Source organism: Colobus angolensis, unplaced genomic scaffold (assembly GCF_000951035.1).
Source record: "Colobus angolensis palliatus isolate OR3802 unplaced genomic scaffold, Cang.pa_1.0 Scaffold118, whole genome shotgun sequence".
NCBI classification, from domain to species: Eukaryota; Metazoa; Chordata; class Mammalia; order Primates; family Cercopithecidae; genus Colobus; species Colobus angolensis.
The window spans coordinates 5,882,305-5,897,732 of NW_012112919.1; the positions used below are offsets into that span (position 1 = coordinate 5,882,305).

The 15,428-nt window shown below is 35.6% G+C and overlaps 1 protein-coding gene across 1 annotated transcript in view; it reads left to right on the top strand.

Annotated features, from left to right (window-relative positions):
- The window catches only part of DNAH6 (dynein, axonemal, heavy chain 6), a 337,022-nt gene that overhangs the window by 149,171 nt on the left and 172,423 nt on the right, over positions 1–15,428 (top strand). The window contains exons 34-37 of the mRNA XM_011925684.1: positions 8,091–8,646; positions 9,410–9,532; positions 12,374–12,556; positions 13,108–13,251. Of these exons, the coding sequence (XP_011781074.1) occupies positions 8,091–8,646; positions 9,410–9,532; positions 12,374–12,556; positions 13,108–13,251 (1,006 nt within the window). The remainder of the gene's footprint in view (positions 1–8,090; positions 8,647–9,409; positions 9,533–12,373; positions 12,557–13,107; positions 13,252–15,428) is intronic.

Genomic DNA, 15,428 nt, shown 5'->3' on the forward strand with positions numbered 1-15,428 from the left:
CTGGCCCTGAACCACACTTCAACCTTAAGACCACTGGTGGTGTTATTTCAAAGCCCCCAAGGGAAACCGTTGGCTGTACAGACATTTTCAAAGTTGCCAGTGTTACTTTAATTGGACTGCCTTCGTAATTCATTGCCTCTGCTTCAACAATGTGCAATTCATCCTTTGCACCGGCCCCTAAACTGACCGTTCTTAAAGATAACTGGTGCTCATTTTCATCATTATCCACCTTAAAGTGATAATCTTTGTCGGCCTTTAGTTCACAACCGAAAAGATAGTTCTGGGGCCTCAGGGGGCTCATGTCCATGTCCATCGAATCTTCCATCAGGTGGCGGCACGCACTTAGGTAGGAGAGAAGGCGGACGGAGATACACGAACGCTGCTCCAGAGAACAGCCGCGCAGGACGGAATCACACCAGGGACTGTTTTTTCTTATAAATTTGTTTAAGTTCCTTATAGGTGCTGGATATTAGACCTCTGCCAGATGCATAGATTGCAAAAATTTTCACATGATGGGATTTCTCTGATATTTACTCCAAGAACCTGGTTGAGCTCCTAGAGGTAAAACTCAAAAAAGATGTGCCCCTCCACCCCGTGACTGGATGCCCCTGGAGTTTTTAACTCTCAGACATCTCCACATCTAGCCTAAAGCAATTTATCAATTACAGCTCACATTTTCCTACCCTGGCACTGGCTCCTATACTAGTTTGTTGTGATCCTGTGTATGTGACTGTCTGTGTCTCCAGTGTTGAGGGCAGAGGTATCTACAGGCATACCTCATTTTATTTCACTTCATTTTATTGCACTTCGCAGATGTCACATATTTTATAAATTGAAGGTTTGTAGTAACCCTTCATCAAGCAAGTTTATCAGCACAATTTTCCAACAGTTTGTATTTACCACGTGTATATGTGGCAATTTTAGTAATTCTCACAATATTTCAAACTTTTTTATTATTATATCTGTTATGGTGATCTGTGATCAGTGATCTTTGATGTTACTATTGCGGTTGTTCTGGGAGCACCACAAACTGCACCCATCCATGACAGCAAACTTAACTGATAAATGTGTGTGCTCTGACTGCTCCACAGACAACCGTTCTGCCATCTCTCTCCTTCTCCTTGGGCCTCCCTCTTCTCTAAGACACAATAATATTGAAATTAGGCCAACTAATGACCCTATAATGGTCACTAGTGTTCAGATGAAAGGAAGAGTCACACACCTCTCACCTTAAATCAAAACCTGGAAACGATTAAATTTAGTGAGGAAGACATGTCTAAAGCCAAGATAGGCTGAAAGCTAGGCCTCTTGTGCCAAATAGCCTAATTGTAAATGCAAAAGAAAAGATATTGAAAGAAATTAAAAGTGCTACTCCAGTGAATACATGACTGATAAGAAACAGAAAGTAACCTTATTACTGATAAGGAGAAAGTTTTAGTGGTCTGGATAAAAGATTAAACCAGCCACAATATTCCATTAAGCCAAAGCCTAATCCAGATCAAGGCCCTAACTCTCTTCAGTTCTATAAAGGGGGAAAAAGTGATGAGGAAGCTGCAGAAGAAAAGTTCAAAGCTAGCAGACATGTGACTGAATTGCTGCAATCTCATAATAAAACCTGCATGGATGAGGAGATGCTTCTTATAGATTAGCAAAGAAAGCTATGTTTTGTTTGTTTGTTTCTTTGCTTTGAGACAGTCTTACTGTGTCACCCAGGCTGGAGTGCAGTGACACAATTTTGGCTCACTGCAACCTCTGCCTGCCAGGTTCAAGCAATTCTCCTGCCTCAACCTCCCAAGTAGCTGGGACTAACAGGCGCACACCAGCACCGCTGGCTAATTTTGTATTTTTGGTAGAGGAAGAGTTTCACCCTGTTGGCCAGGCTGGTCTTGAACTCCTGGCCTCAAGTGATTAACCCGCCTCAGCCTACCAAAGTGCTGGGATTACAGGTGTGAGCCCACCGTACCCAACCAAAAGTAGTTTCCTGCGATGGGATCTACTCCTGGTGAAGTAGCTAGCTTCAAACTTATTTTTCTAGCTAGCTTCATGAAGTTTCCTTCATGAAGTTGAAACAAAGAAGTTATTTCCATAACATATAAGGTACGAGGTAAAGTAGCAAATGCTGATGTGGAGGCTGCAGTAAGTTATCCAGAGCTAAGAACACTGATGAAGGTGGCTACACTAAGCAACAGATTCTTAATGTAGATAAAACAGCCTTCTATTAGAAGATGATGCCATATAGGACTTTCATAGTGAAAAAGGAGACACCAACGCCTGGCTTCAAAGCTTTAAAGGCCAGGCTTACTCTAGTTAGAGGCTAAAGCAACTGGTGGTTTTAAGTTAAAGCCGATGCTCATTTACCACTCCAAAAACCCTAGGGCCCTTAAGAATTACACTAAATCTACTCTGCCTGTGCTCTAAAAATGAAACAACAGGGCCTGGATGACAGCATGTCTGTTTAGAGAATGGTTTACTGAATATTTTAACCCTTTTCCCGTTTGCCCTGAGAGTACTCATTGGCAGCGCAGAATTTGTACTTGTGGCTGCAGAATTTAACCCGAGATAACTTTGTCAGGAATTATCTCACTTTTATTATTATTTTCACATTGCTCTAGTATACTGACTTTGGAAACAAAAGGCATCATTCTATAGCATTCTGTTTTTAGTAGTGGTATTTCCACTTACAAAACATAGTAATTCTTGATCACTGAAAATGTCAAATCCTAGAAAGCATAACATTCCTATGCATGATGTTAACATTGTTTTTTTAATAGTCGTTGGCCCAAGATTCATTTGATGAATCTGATTTTTCCAAAATAGATGACTCTGATGATTTGGATGATTCTAATGTTAGTTCTGTTAAGAAGTAACTCCAAGAACAGTTTTTACATTTCATTTTCACACTGAAAAGCAATCAGATTTCTTTCAGCCTCACAGAGCATGTTCATATAAAATTAAATGAGCTGCCCTTTTTTGTTCTAAATGAGAAAAGGGCTGAATCACCATTGAGAGTTACTGCTCAGAAAAAAAGACTCCTTTTCAAATATTGCTGCTCATTGGCAATGCACCTGGTCACTCAAGGCCTCTGAGGGAGATGTACAAGGAGATGAATGTTGTTTTCATGCCTGCTAACGCAACATCCATTCTGTAGCCCCTGGATCAAGGAGTACTTTAAACTTTCAAGTCTTATTATTTAAGAAACGTATTTTGTGATGCTCTATCTGCCATAGATAGTGATTTCTCTAATGGATCCTGGCAAAGTTAATTTTAAAACCTTCTGAAAAGGATTCATCATTCTAGATGTCATTAAGAACATTCATGACTCATGGTAAGACAGAATGTCAACATTAACAGGAGTTTGGAAACAGTTGATTCCAACCCTCATGGATGATTTTGAGGGGTTTAAGACCTCAGTGGAGGAAGTAACTACAGATGTGGTGGAAACAGCAAGAGAACTAGAATTAGAAGTGGAGCCTGAAGATGTGACTGAATTGCTGCAATCTCATGATCAAACGTGAATGGATGAGAAGTTGCTTCTTATGGATTAGCAAAGAAAGTAGTTTCCTGAGATGGGATCTATTCCTCGTGAAGATGCTGTAAATGTTGTTGAAATGACAACAAAAAACTCAGACTATTATATAAATATAGTTGAGAAAGCGGTGGAAGGGTTTGAGAGAACTGACTTCAACTTTGAAAGAAGTTTTGCTGTGAGTAAAATGCTATCAAACAGCATCATATGCACATAGATATCTTTCACAAAAGAGTCAATGAACATGGCAAACATTATTGTTGTCTTATTTTAAGAAATTGCCGTAGTCACTCCAGCCTTCAGCAACTACCATCCTGCTCAGTCAGCAGCTATCAACATTGAGGTAAGACCCTCTGCCAGCAAAAAGACTATGACTTGCCGACAGCTCAGATGGTCATTAGCCTTTTTTTTTAGCAATAAAGCATTTTTAAATAAAGGTATGTACATTTTTTAGACATAACGCTATTGCATGCTTAAATGACTACAGTATAGCATAGCAATAAATTTTATATGCACTGAGAAACCAAAAAATGAGTTGCTTTATTGCTATATTCACTTTATTGTAGTGGTCTGAAACTGAACCCACAGCATCTCTCTGAAGGATGCTTATATATAAATATACAATTACGTTTCACAATGAATGGTAATACCATGTTCATAATAGGAGCTCATATTTTTATTATCGTATTCTTTCTTCCTTTCTGATGCCCCAAGTTTGCTTCTTTTCATTGTATCTTTTTGCTTAGGGAAATTCCCTTTAGCCATTCTTCATGGTAGATCTGCTGACTACAAATTCATTTCCTTTTCCTTTATCTGAGAATGTCTTTATTTTATATGCCTTCATTCTAGAGGGATATTTTCCCTGGGTATAGGATTCTGGAGTGACAGTTGTTTCAGTACTTGAAAGCTGTTGTACCATGTACTTCCCACGTACACCATGAAATTCTATGCAGCCATTAAAAGGAATGAGATTATGTACTTTACAGGGACATGGATAAAGCTAGACACCATAAACTCAGCAAACTAGTGAAGGAACAGAAAACCAAACACCGCATGTTCTCACTTATAAGTGGGAGCTGAAACATGATGGATTGATAGGTGCAGCAAACCACCATGGCACACATTTACCTATGTAACAAACCTGCACATCCTGCACATGTACCCCAGAACTGAAAATAAAACATTTTTTAAAAAAGATGTACCACTTCCTGTCAGCCTCCATGGTCTCAGATGAGAATTTTGCTATCATTCTGTGTGGTTTTTTTTTCCCTGTTAGTAAGGTGTCATTTCTTTTTGTTCTTCTGGCTGCTGCTAAGATTGTTTTCATTGTCTTCCGTGTTTAGAAGTTTGACTATGTTGTTTCTTCATATGGATTTCTTCAGGTTTATCCTGTTTGAGATTTGATCAACTTCTTAAATCTGTAGGTTCGTGCTTTTTGGCAAATGTGTGACATTTTCAGTCATTATTTCTCTGAATACTTGTTCAGCTCTTTCATCTTTCCCCATCGTTTGAGACTCCAGTGACACAAATGTTAGATCTTTTGTTATATTTCCATAGGTCTCCAAGGGCTGCTCATTCTTTTTTCAGACAATTTTCTCTGTCTTGTTCAGATTGGGTAACTTCTATTATTCTGTCTTGCAGTTTACAAGTTCTTTCCTCTATCCTTTCCATTTTGCTCTTGAACCCATCTGTTGATTTTTTATTGTATTTTTTTCAGTTCTAAAATTTCTAACAAGTTCTTTGTATATTCTTTTTTCTTTCTTTTTTTTTTGGCTGAGATGTCCTTATATTCTTTTGTTTCTAATGTGTTCATAATGGGTTCTTAAAACATTTTCATGATGTCTGTTTTAAGATAACGATCTCACCTGTGTGTAGTCACATGCACCTATAGTCCTGGCGAGTCAGAAGGCTGAGGCAGGAAGATTGTTGGAGCCCAGGAGTTCAAGGCCAGCCTGGGCAGTATAGTGAGACCGTATCCCTTAAGAAATAAAATACATTTGTCAGACAGTTTTAACATCTCTCTCATCTCAGTGTTAGCATCTATTGATTGTCTCTCTTAGTTCCGTTTGAGATCTTTCTGGCTTTTGATATAATGAATAATTTTTATTGAAACCTACTTATCTGAATATTATGTTATGAGACTCTAGATCTTATCTAAACTTGTTTTAGCTGGCTTTTCCTGATGCCACACCAGCAAGAGAAATTAGAAATGCAACTTTGTTACTTCCAGGTGGGGATAGAATTCAAGTTTTATTGATGTCTGGTGGGAGCAGTCATTTCTGCTGTGTAGGGGTGGGAGTTCCAGCTCCCTGGCAGTCCTCCAGTGATATTGTCCTGGATAGAAGGGTAGAAATACCTCATTACTGCACCCCACGTAACCTCCACTGATGCCACAGGGAAGACAGCTTTATTACCCCTGGACAGTGGTAAAAGTCCTAACTCTCCACTGAGCCTCCTCTGATGCCACCCATCAGAGAGAGGAAGGGGTGCTTCATTATTCCTGGGGAGGGCTGGGAGTCCAGGCTTCCCATATGGTCTCCACTAATACCAAAGGGAGCATCATTACTTCCCAGTGAGGATGAAAGTACATCCCTATATGGCCTTCTCTGACACCATGGGGGAATGAGGAGAGGAATTTCAGGAGACTTGTTACACCCTAGCTAGAGTGGAAGTCTGGGCTCCGTACTCAGTATCTGCTGGTGTGGGTAGGAATAAATACCTCAGGAGTTTTCAGTGGTGTTTGGTTAGAGTAGAGCAGTTATTGCCTAAAAGTTTTCTGTCTTGCTGGGCTGCCCCTTTCCTGGTCCTTTGGATAAAGGCGGCAAGCTTTTCCTGGGGCTTTTTTTAAAAATCTGTGCCCATTGGCATTTCTGGATTGCCAGGATGTAAAAGACAAAAAGACACAAGAGACTCGACACTGTTATTGCTTGCATCTTAAGTACCTAGCCAGTCTGCCTTCTCTCTACCTTTCAGAGTCTTCTTTCATTTATTTTACTTAATGTACAGGGATTTTAGTTGTACTTAATGGAAGGAATAGGGAAAAGTAAGTCTGTTCCATCTTTCCAGAGAAATAAGTTGGTTGACATTTTCATGTATTACCTTTAATACATTTCTATTTTTACAGCTGTTGCTTTTTCAATTAGTTATATATCTTGAGCATCTTTTTCATATTAGTATATATGCATGAGTCTATTTTTTTGTACTGCTGCTAGACTGCTATTATATAAGATGGTACTTTGAGACATAATAAACCTATAGAACTATTTTAATGTGAAAGGTCTTATATATGGACATTTAGATTTTTTCCCAATTGTTTTGTATGCTAATAATGAACATTCCTATACATATATGTTTGCACAGGTATGATATTTCTACAAGGGAGATTCCTGGAAGTAAGTTTCCTAGGTCATAGGGTTTGCACATTTTTTATTTAAATAGATTCAATCTAATTGTCCTCCAAAGATGAGTTACCCTTGTACACTTACATACGTGGTTTTATGAAGGTGCCTATTTCCCCATAAGTGTTTTAAAGAGAGGCCAAATGTAGTAGCCTATTTTAATATTCATTTCTGTAACTATTAGAGTCATTGGCTATCATTTCCTATGTTCATTATTTATTTATAATTATTATTCTTGGAGCATGTTCCTATTGTACTCTTACTTACTGATTTATAGAAACACATAACCTTTATCTGTTATAAACATTGGAAATGTTTTTCTAAGTCTCTCATTCATGCTTTAGGTTTGTATATAAAGCCTTTTATCTCACAGAAGTTTGATTTTTGTCTGTTTGTTTTTCTTTTTTCACTCTGTCAACTTCTTTTTACAGTTGTAGATATCCTGCCTTTCTTAGAAAGACCGCCTTACCACAATGTTGCAAAATTTAGCCCTGTACTTTCTTCTAGTACTTTCGTCACTTTATGTAAGGTTTTAACTGTATCACAGATGTATTTGTGTATATAATGTGAGGTAAAAATTTAGCTTCTTTTTTCCCATAGAAACATCTCATATCAACTGTTTCCTATAGAAACAGTCACATTTTTCCTTCCTCCCTTCTTGCATAATACTAATTTTAATTCTATATTCATCTTATTTTTCTGAATAGCCACATACAGTTATGAGCATATGTAAGTGATTTTAGGAAAATTTGAGCTACAAATATAATTTTAAATATAATTTTAAAATAATTTTAAATTTTTAAGTGAGATATTTTATAATTTTTTAAATAATTAAAAATAAGTTCATCACCTTCTATATGTTTGGTACTGTGCCATGTACTGTGAGAAATACAGAAAGAAACACAAGAGATACTGCTTACACCCAAGAAGCTCCTAATATACTTATGAACACTGGTCTACTCTACAGGAAACAAACAAAATCATACATGATATCAGAGAAATGATAGATTCTGGTACAGCATGTAGGACAAACTAATACTGTATATGTTCAGAAGAGAAAGATCAAGGAGAAACAATAAGACTCATAATATTTCATTGGTTGTAACAAATATGGGAAAGTATCAATGACCAGTTGCTCCTAATTGATTTTACTTTTGTTTTGACAGTGGAATCATATCTGACCTTTTTCCTGGAGTCCAAATTCCAGAACATGATTATGGTATTTTACAGTCAACAACTGTGGATGTCATGAATGGACAAAATCTTCAGCCTGAGATGTGTATGATTAGAAAGGTGATACAGTTGTATGAAACAATGCTAGTAAGGCATGGTGTTATGTTAGTTGGACCAACAGGAGGTGGCAAGACCACAGTTTACCGAATACTAGCAGAAACTTTAGGGAATTTACAAAAACTTGGGATAGAAAATCCCTTTTACCAACCAGTTAAAACATATGTTCTCAACCCTAAATCAATTACCATGGGCGAATTATATGGAGAGATTAATAACTTAACCTTGGAATGGAAAGATGGTTTGATGGCACTAAGTGTCCGAGCAGCTGTGAATGATACTTCAGAAGACCATAAATGGATCATCAGTGATGGGCCAGTAGATGCTCTTTGGATTGAAAACATGAATACAGTGCTGGATGATAACAAGATGCTTTGCCTGGCTAACAGTGAGAGGATTAAACTCACACCTCAAATCCACATGCTTTTTGAGGTAAGTGTACACATTACTGTGGAGTGAAATCATTCATTAAATTGGCATACCATTATTACCACATTACATTTTTTCTCACACTGATGTAGCCTTGACTATCTATAATGTCTATTATTATGTTCTGTTTACTTATAAATTATCCTTTTGTAATAGATTGACAGTCAAAGTCTCAAATGTTCTTATCTCTATAAATAGGAAGTACAATAAATTCTGGCTTCCCTGAGATAGGGAGAGAGAGGAAGAAAGAGAGAGAGAGAGCGCTCTGTATCATTTGAAATGCATTTTAAATTTAAAAATTATTATATTTAATAAGAATAAATTATCCCACTGTGATATGAATATTTGATGAGGGATTGGGAGAGGAATGTGGACCAAGTACAGCTACAAACATTATGAAGAATGCCACCTGTGTTCTATTCATTCATCAAATACTGATTGGATGCTTACTATGTGCTAGGGATTCTAATACAAGAATGAAAAGGAGAAAAGAGAAAAGCAAAGAGAAGAAAGAAAAAATAGCCCTGCCCATAGAATTTGATAGTATCCTCCTGTACTTGTGGGAATTTTTTTCGCCTTATACTCATTTAACTTTGTTCTTGCATTTCTAATTACTTATTGCTCTCCCACTCTCTTCCACACAAAGCCTTTCAATGTTAAGTTAGACTTTAAAAGTGTGAATCATTTTATAAGTGTGAACACTGAAGTTGGAGAAATAAGGAAGTATCATATTAGCGGTTTCCTGCTCAACTTTCTTCAACTTTAGGTGCAAGATCTGCGGGTTGCCTCCCCTGCAACTGTCAGTCGATGTGGAATGGTGTTTGTGGATCCTGAAGAACTGAAATGGATGCCTTATGTTAAAACTTGGATGAAGGGTATTTCTAAAAATGTAAGTGCAATCAGATATTCCCCAATATCTCCATCTGTCAGGACTCACGTTGCCTTCTAGTGCACAAATAACAATATATTAAGGACTCATGGTGCTTGATTGAGGGGACTCCATTATTTTACCTAGTCCTCCCTATGGATTCCTAGAATCCTCCAGGAATGTTTATATGCTCCCCAAATCTGTCCTCATTTCTTGTTACCCCAGCCTGCCAGCCGGCGTACTCACACTGCCTCCTGCCTATTTTGTCTGGCTTCTCCCCTTCTCCCCAGACTGAAACACAAGCCACTTTTGTGAGTCCCTAAAAACACAACTACAGCAGCCTGAGGTATTGAGACTTTGCAGAAAGCATGGGAGTAATAAAACAGAACCAAAATGAAGAAAAAGAATATTTAAGTCTAGACCCTAACTGTCATTGTTTTTGGATTTTCAGAGCCCCTAACACCTATGACAGCCAAAGATAAAAGAAAACCCATTTACATCCTACCCCAATTGTAGGTGCAAGACCTAAGACACATTCTAACCTCAGAGGTACAATTCCACCCAAATTGAAGAAAAGCTTATACATTGTTATTCAAAACAAATCAGTTTCATACTCCTTTCTGTAGCTTCTCCATTCTAACACAGAATTTTTCTCTTTAGCTTAGCTGAACAAGTAGTCCTTTGAGATGTTTCCCCCACATCTCATCCCCTACTCCAAATAAGCCTTCTTCGTCTCTGCCTCTACCCCTCCAAAGATGAGCCAGAAAACTATTGTTTTCCTCCTTTCTTTGCATGAACATTTTAAGAATATTGTGGTCTAGTCTCAGAGTACCTTATTAAAAACAGTAATTCTCAGAATTGAGAGTTTATCATTGGCTACCTTAAGACTTTTAACTTTTCTGAATTCACTTTTTTAAAAATTAGCAGACATTTTTATGCCTAGGGCAGTTTTAAGTTTATAGAAAAATTAAACAGAAATGAGGGTTCCCATGTACTCCCTCACCCCCAGTTTCACCTATTATTAACACTGCATAAATGGTGAACCAGTATTCGTACATTATTATTAACCAAAGTGCATACTTTGTGTTAGAGTTCACTCTTTGTGTACAATTTATGGGTTTTGAAAAATACATAGTGTCATGTTTCCACCATTATAGTATCAGGCAGAATAGTTTCATTGCTCTAAAAATCCTCTGAGCTCTACCTTCTGAATATCATCCCTCCTCCCCATCCCTTAACCCCTGCAACCACTGATCTTTTTACTATCTCTGTAGTTTTACCTTTTCTAGAATGTCATACAGTTGAAATTGTATAGTACATAGCCTTTTCAGACTGGCTTTTTTTTACTTGGTAATATTCATTTAAGGTACTCCATGTCTTTCTGTGGTTTGGTAACTTATTTCTTTTTAGCATTGGATTTTTTTTTTTACAATCTTCACATTGTATAAATATTTCATCTTCTATTCTCATAACAGTGTGTTTCCCAGAGCAGAAGTTAATTTTAATGAAATTCAGCTTACCAGTTTGTTCCCTCATGGATGATGCCTTTGGTGTCATACCTAAGAAGTCATCACCTAGCCCAAAGTCATGTAGATTTTCTCCTGTTATCTTCTAAAAACTTCATATTTTGTGTTTTGCATTTATAATCCATTTTCAGTTAATTTTTAGGAAGGGTATAAGGTCTGTGTCTAAATTCGTTTTTTTGCATGTGTATATCCAGTTGTTCCAGCACCATTTGTTGAAAAGACTGTCCTTTCTCCATCGGATTGCCTTTGCTTTTTTGTTAAAAATCAATTGACTGTATTTATGTAGGTCTATTTCTGTGCTCTCCATTCTGTTCCATTGATCTACTTGTCCATTCTTTCACCAATAACCCACTGTCTTGATTACTGCAGCTGTATAGTAAGTCTTGAAGTTGGGTAGTGTCAGTTTTTCAACTTTGTTCTTTTTCTTCATTGTTGTGCTGGTTATTCTGGGTCTTTTGCCTTTCCATATAAACTTTAGAATCAGTTTGTCAATTAATCCACAAAGTAACTTACTGGAATTTTGACTGAGATTTTGTTGAATTTATAGATAACATCGGAGAAATTGACATCGTAAGACTTATTTAGTCTTCCTATCCATGAATATGGTATTTCTCTCTATTTATTTAGTAGTTCTTTAGCTTCTTTCATCAGAGTATTATAGCTTGTCTTATATAGATGTAGTACATATTTTGTTATATTTATAATTAATTTATTTTTGGCACTAATGTAAATTGTATTGTATTTTTAATTTCAAATTCCAATTGCTCCTTGCTGGTGTATAAGAAAATGATTGACTTGTATATGGTAACCTCTTATCCTGCAACTTTGCTATAATTACCTGTGAGTTCCAGTGTTGTTTGTTTTGCTTTGTCAATTTAGGTAGATTTTCCACAAAGACAATTATGTTATTTGTGAACAAAGACAGTTTTACTTCTTCCTTCCCAATCTGTATACCTTTTATTTCCTTTTATTGTCCTATTGCATTAGCTAGGACTTCAGGACAAAATTGAATAAGAGTAGTGAGAGGGACTGAATTCACTTTTAAATATTTTATGTATTGGCAGCTTAAGAAATAATTATGAAGTTAATACCTCTGAACCCATTGCCAGACTGAGAAATAGAACATAATCAACTACCCATAATTTTCCCCATGTATCCCTTCCCAGTCATAAAAGGTTTCCTTAAAATTTAATTTATTTAATATGTTGTGATAGTTATAGCCTTTGGTTTAAAGATCACTGAATATATAGAAATATCCAGATTTTAACCAACCCAATTCTAAACTGAATTATGTATTTATCAGGTCTTGCTAAACTATCATTTGTTTCATTTTCAGCTGAATGAGGAAACCCAAGAATATATATTAAATCTTTTCCAACGTTATGTTGATGAAGGTTTACATTTTGTCAATAAAAAGTGCAGCCAAGCAATTCCACAAGTGGACATCAGCAAAGTTACTACACTCTGTTCCTTATTGGAGTCCTTGATACTTGGGAAAGATGGAGTTAACTTGGCAATGGTATGAAGAGTTTTCTTACTGCTATGAAGCTAGAAAAATTAGATTATTGTATAAATTCCTTGCAAAGAAATGACTCCATTCTAAAATATAACCATTTGATTTTTAAGTTAATTTTTCAGGGGACTAATAGCTATGATTACATTCATAGAATCTCAAAGCTACAAGGAACATTAGCATGTATAGTTTATTCCTCTACTCAATTTTGAATTCTCTTACAGTCTACAACATATTCCCAATACAAGATATTCTCAATATGCTTACATACCTTCATGCAGGTATTTAAAAAATTATAATAATCAGTTGAAAGACAAACTTGGACTTTTTTTCCCTTCATATTCCTTCTCATTCATTTTCTCATCAGTGATTATAATATATAACTATAAGAAAACACTACTCTGTGAACCATTGCATGAAGTGTAAGAAACATACACTGTGCCCATTTAAAAATGTGTTAGTCTAAATGAAAGAAAAATACCTTTACACTTTGCAGCTTAGGATTCTTTTTATGTTTATATATAAAATATTAAGTCTGTCTCTCTTTATTCTTTCAGGAACAAACAAAACTGAACACTATACTATGTCAGACTTTTGTATTCTGTTATTTGTGGTCTTTGGGTGGAAACCTAACCGAAAACTATTGGGATTCTTTTGATACATTTATTAGAACACAATTTGATGATAATCCTGATGCCAGGGTAAGAACCAAATAAATTACATTTTAGCACAATAATTCTGAATCATTAAAATTAAATTTTAAGATTAAAACTTTAAAAGCTTTAGTTCTATTGAAAATATAACTTATACACTAAGCTGGTTCCTAAAAGTATTTATGTTTTTCTAACCATAGATAACATTTATCATATTTTTTAAGTTAGGAGCCCTCTCCTAGTCATATTAAAAAAGTAAGATGTATAAATATATAAAAACTCTCTACTGTAAACAACTATTGAATTCTAGTCAGTAAATTTATTTTTCACAGTGTGAAAATAACAGTGTGATTGGTTAGCTATTCTGAATTGCCGGAATGTACTTGGTATATATTCTAAGATTGACTAAGTAAATATTGAGAATAATGGCAATGAATTTTCTCACTGTTAGAGATGGGATTTAAAAATATGAAAGGAGAAAAGTTAGAATGCACTCTGTTTTATTGGATTGGACTTGCAGGTCTCAGTACTCATTGATATTCAAAATGTTAACATACATATATGTAATTGTAAGAAAATTGCCTGGGCACATGGCTCACACCTGTAATCCCAGTATTTTAGGAGGCTAAGGCAGGAGGACCACTTGAGGCCAAGAGTTTGAGACCAGCCTGTACAATATAGGAAGACTCCTGTCTCTACAAAAAAATTTTTTAGTATCCAAGCTCAATGGTGCACACCTGTAGTTCTAGCTACTCAGGAGGCTGAGGCAAGAGGATCTCTTGAGCCCAGGAGTTTGAGGCTGCACTGAGCTGTGATCTTACCACTGCAGTCCAGCCTGGGCAACAGAGCAAGGCTCTGTCTTTAAATAAATAAGTAAATGTATGAAAATTTATGTGTGTATACATCAATTTTCTAGTCCATTTTATATATATATAAATTTTTATATACATATAATTTTCTAGTCCATGTGCTGAAAGGAACTAGACACAAAGACACCTTGATAGCAGCAATGAGCATATCTGGTATACTTATTTTTAAATACTATTGTCATCCTCCATTAAAGAAAATGAGAAATTCTTAGTAAAATAGTTTATTTCAAGACTGGATCAGGGAAAATACAAAACAACTCTTTTATGTTGCATAGTAAAAAAGTGCTCAAAGAATGATGTGACATGTCAAAAGAACACAGAAGGCAGTTTGAAGAGACTTCCACTGGTCAAAACTGGATGGATTTAAGCATCAAAATCAATAATCATAGTATAATAACCCTTTTAGTAAAATAAAAATCTGTAATGAAATAAAAATAAAAATCCATACTCATAATAAAAATATGCATGACTAAATAAATAAGTAGGGAAGAAAGAAAAACTCTTTCTTATAGCTAATACCAACTAACCTATGCAGAAGGAATAATGGATAAAGTTAGAAAGTCATCACCTTGCAACCATTATTGTAATAATTGATTTAGGCAGGAATCATCAATGAATACTGAAATTAGTGGGTAGAGGTTTCATGATAAGCAGTACTTACATAGTTTCTAAGTATTTACTAAACAAAACAAAAAAAGCAAAAAAACAAACTTGTAAACAGCACCTTAGCTACATGATCAATGTAACTTAATTAGTGGGTAGAGATTTCATGATAAGCAGTATTTACATAGTTTCTACGTGTTTACTTAAAAAAAAAAAAAAACACTTGTAAACAGCACCTTAGCTACATGATCAATTTAACTTAACTAACATCAAGGCAAACCTGTGCCTGCTTCCTAATATGGGGCACTGTGAAAGATGTAATCTTGCTTCTGTGATATTTATTTCAAAAATGTATAACTTGAATCTAATCATGAGGTTACACCTGGAAAACCCAAACCAATGAATATTTTGTAAAATAAACTGGACTATATTCTTCAAATATATCTATGTCATAAGAGAGAAAGTTGAAAGACTTTTCTGAATAAAAGGAGACTAAAGAGAGATAATTAAATGCAATGCATGATCCTGGATTGGATCTTGGACTTGGAAAAATATAGCTATAAATTATATTATTGGAAAAAATGGCAATATTTGAATATAGAATGTAAATTAAATAATATGTCAGTATTCAATAAATTTTATCACCTAAGTGGGTTTTTTTAAATATGTCCTTTTGTCTTCATCCTTGCTGCCTTTGGATAACCCAGATTCTTATTATTTCTTCCATGGGCTATTAAAATATCCTATTTATTA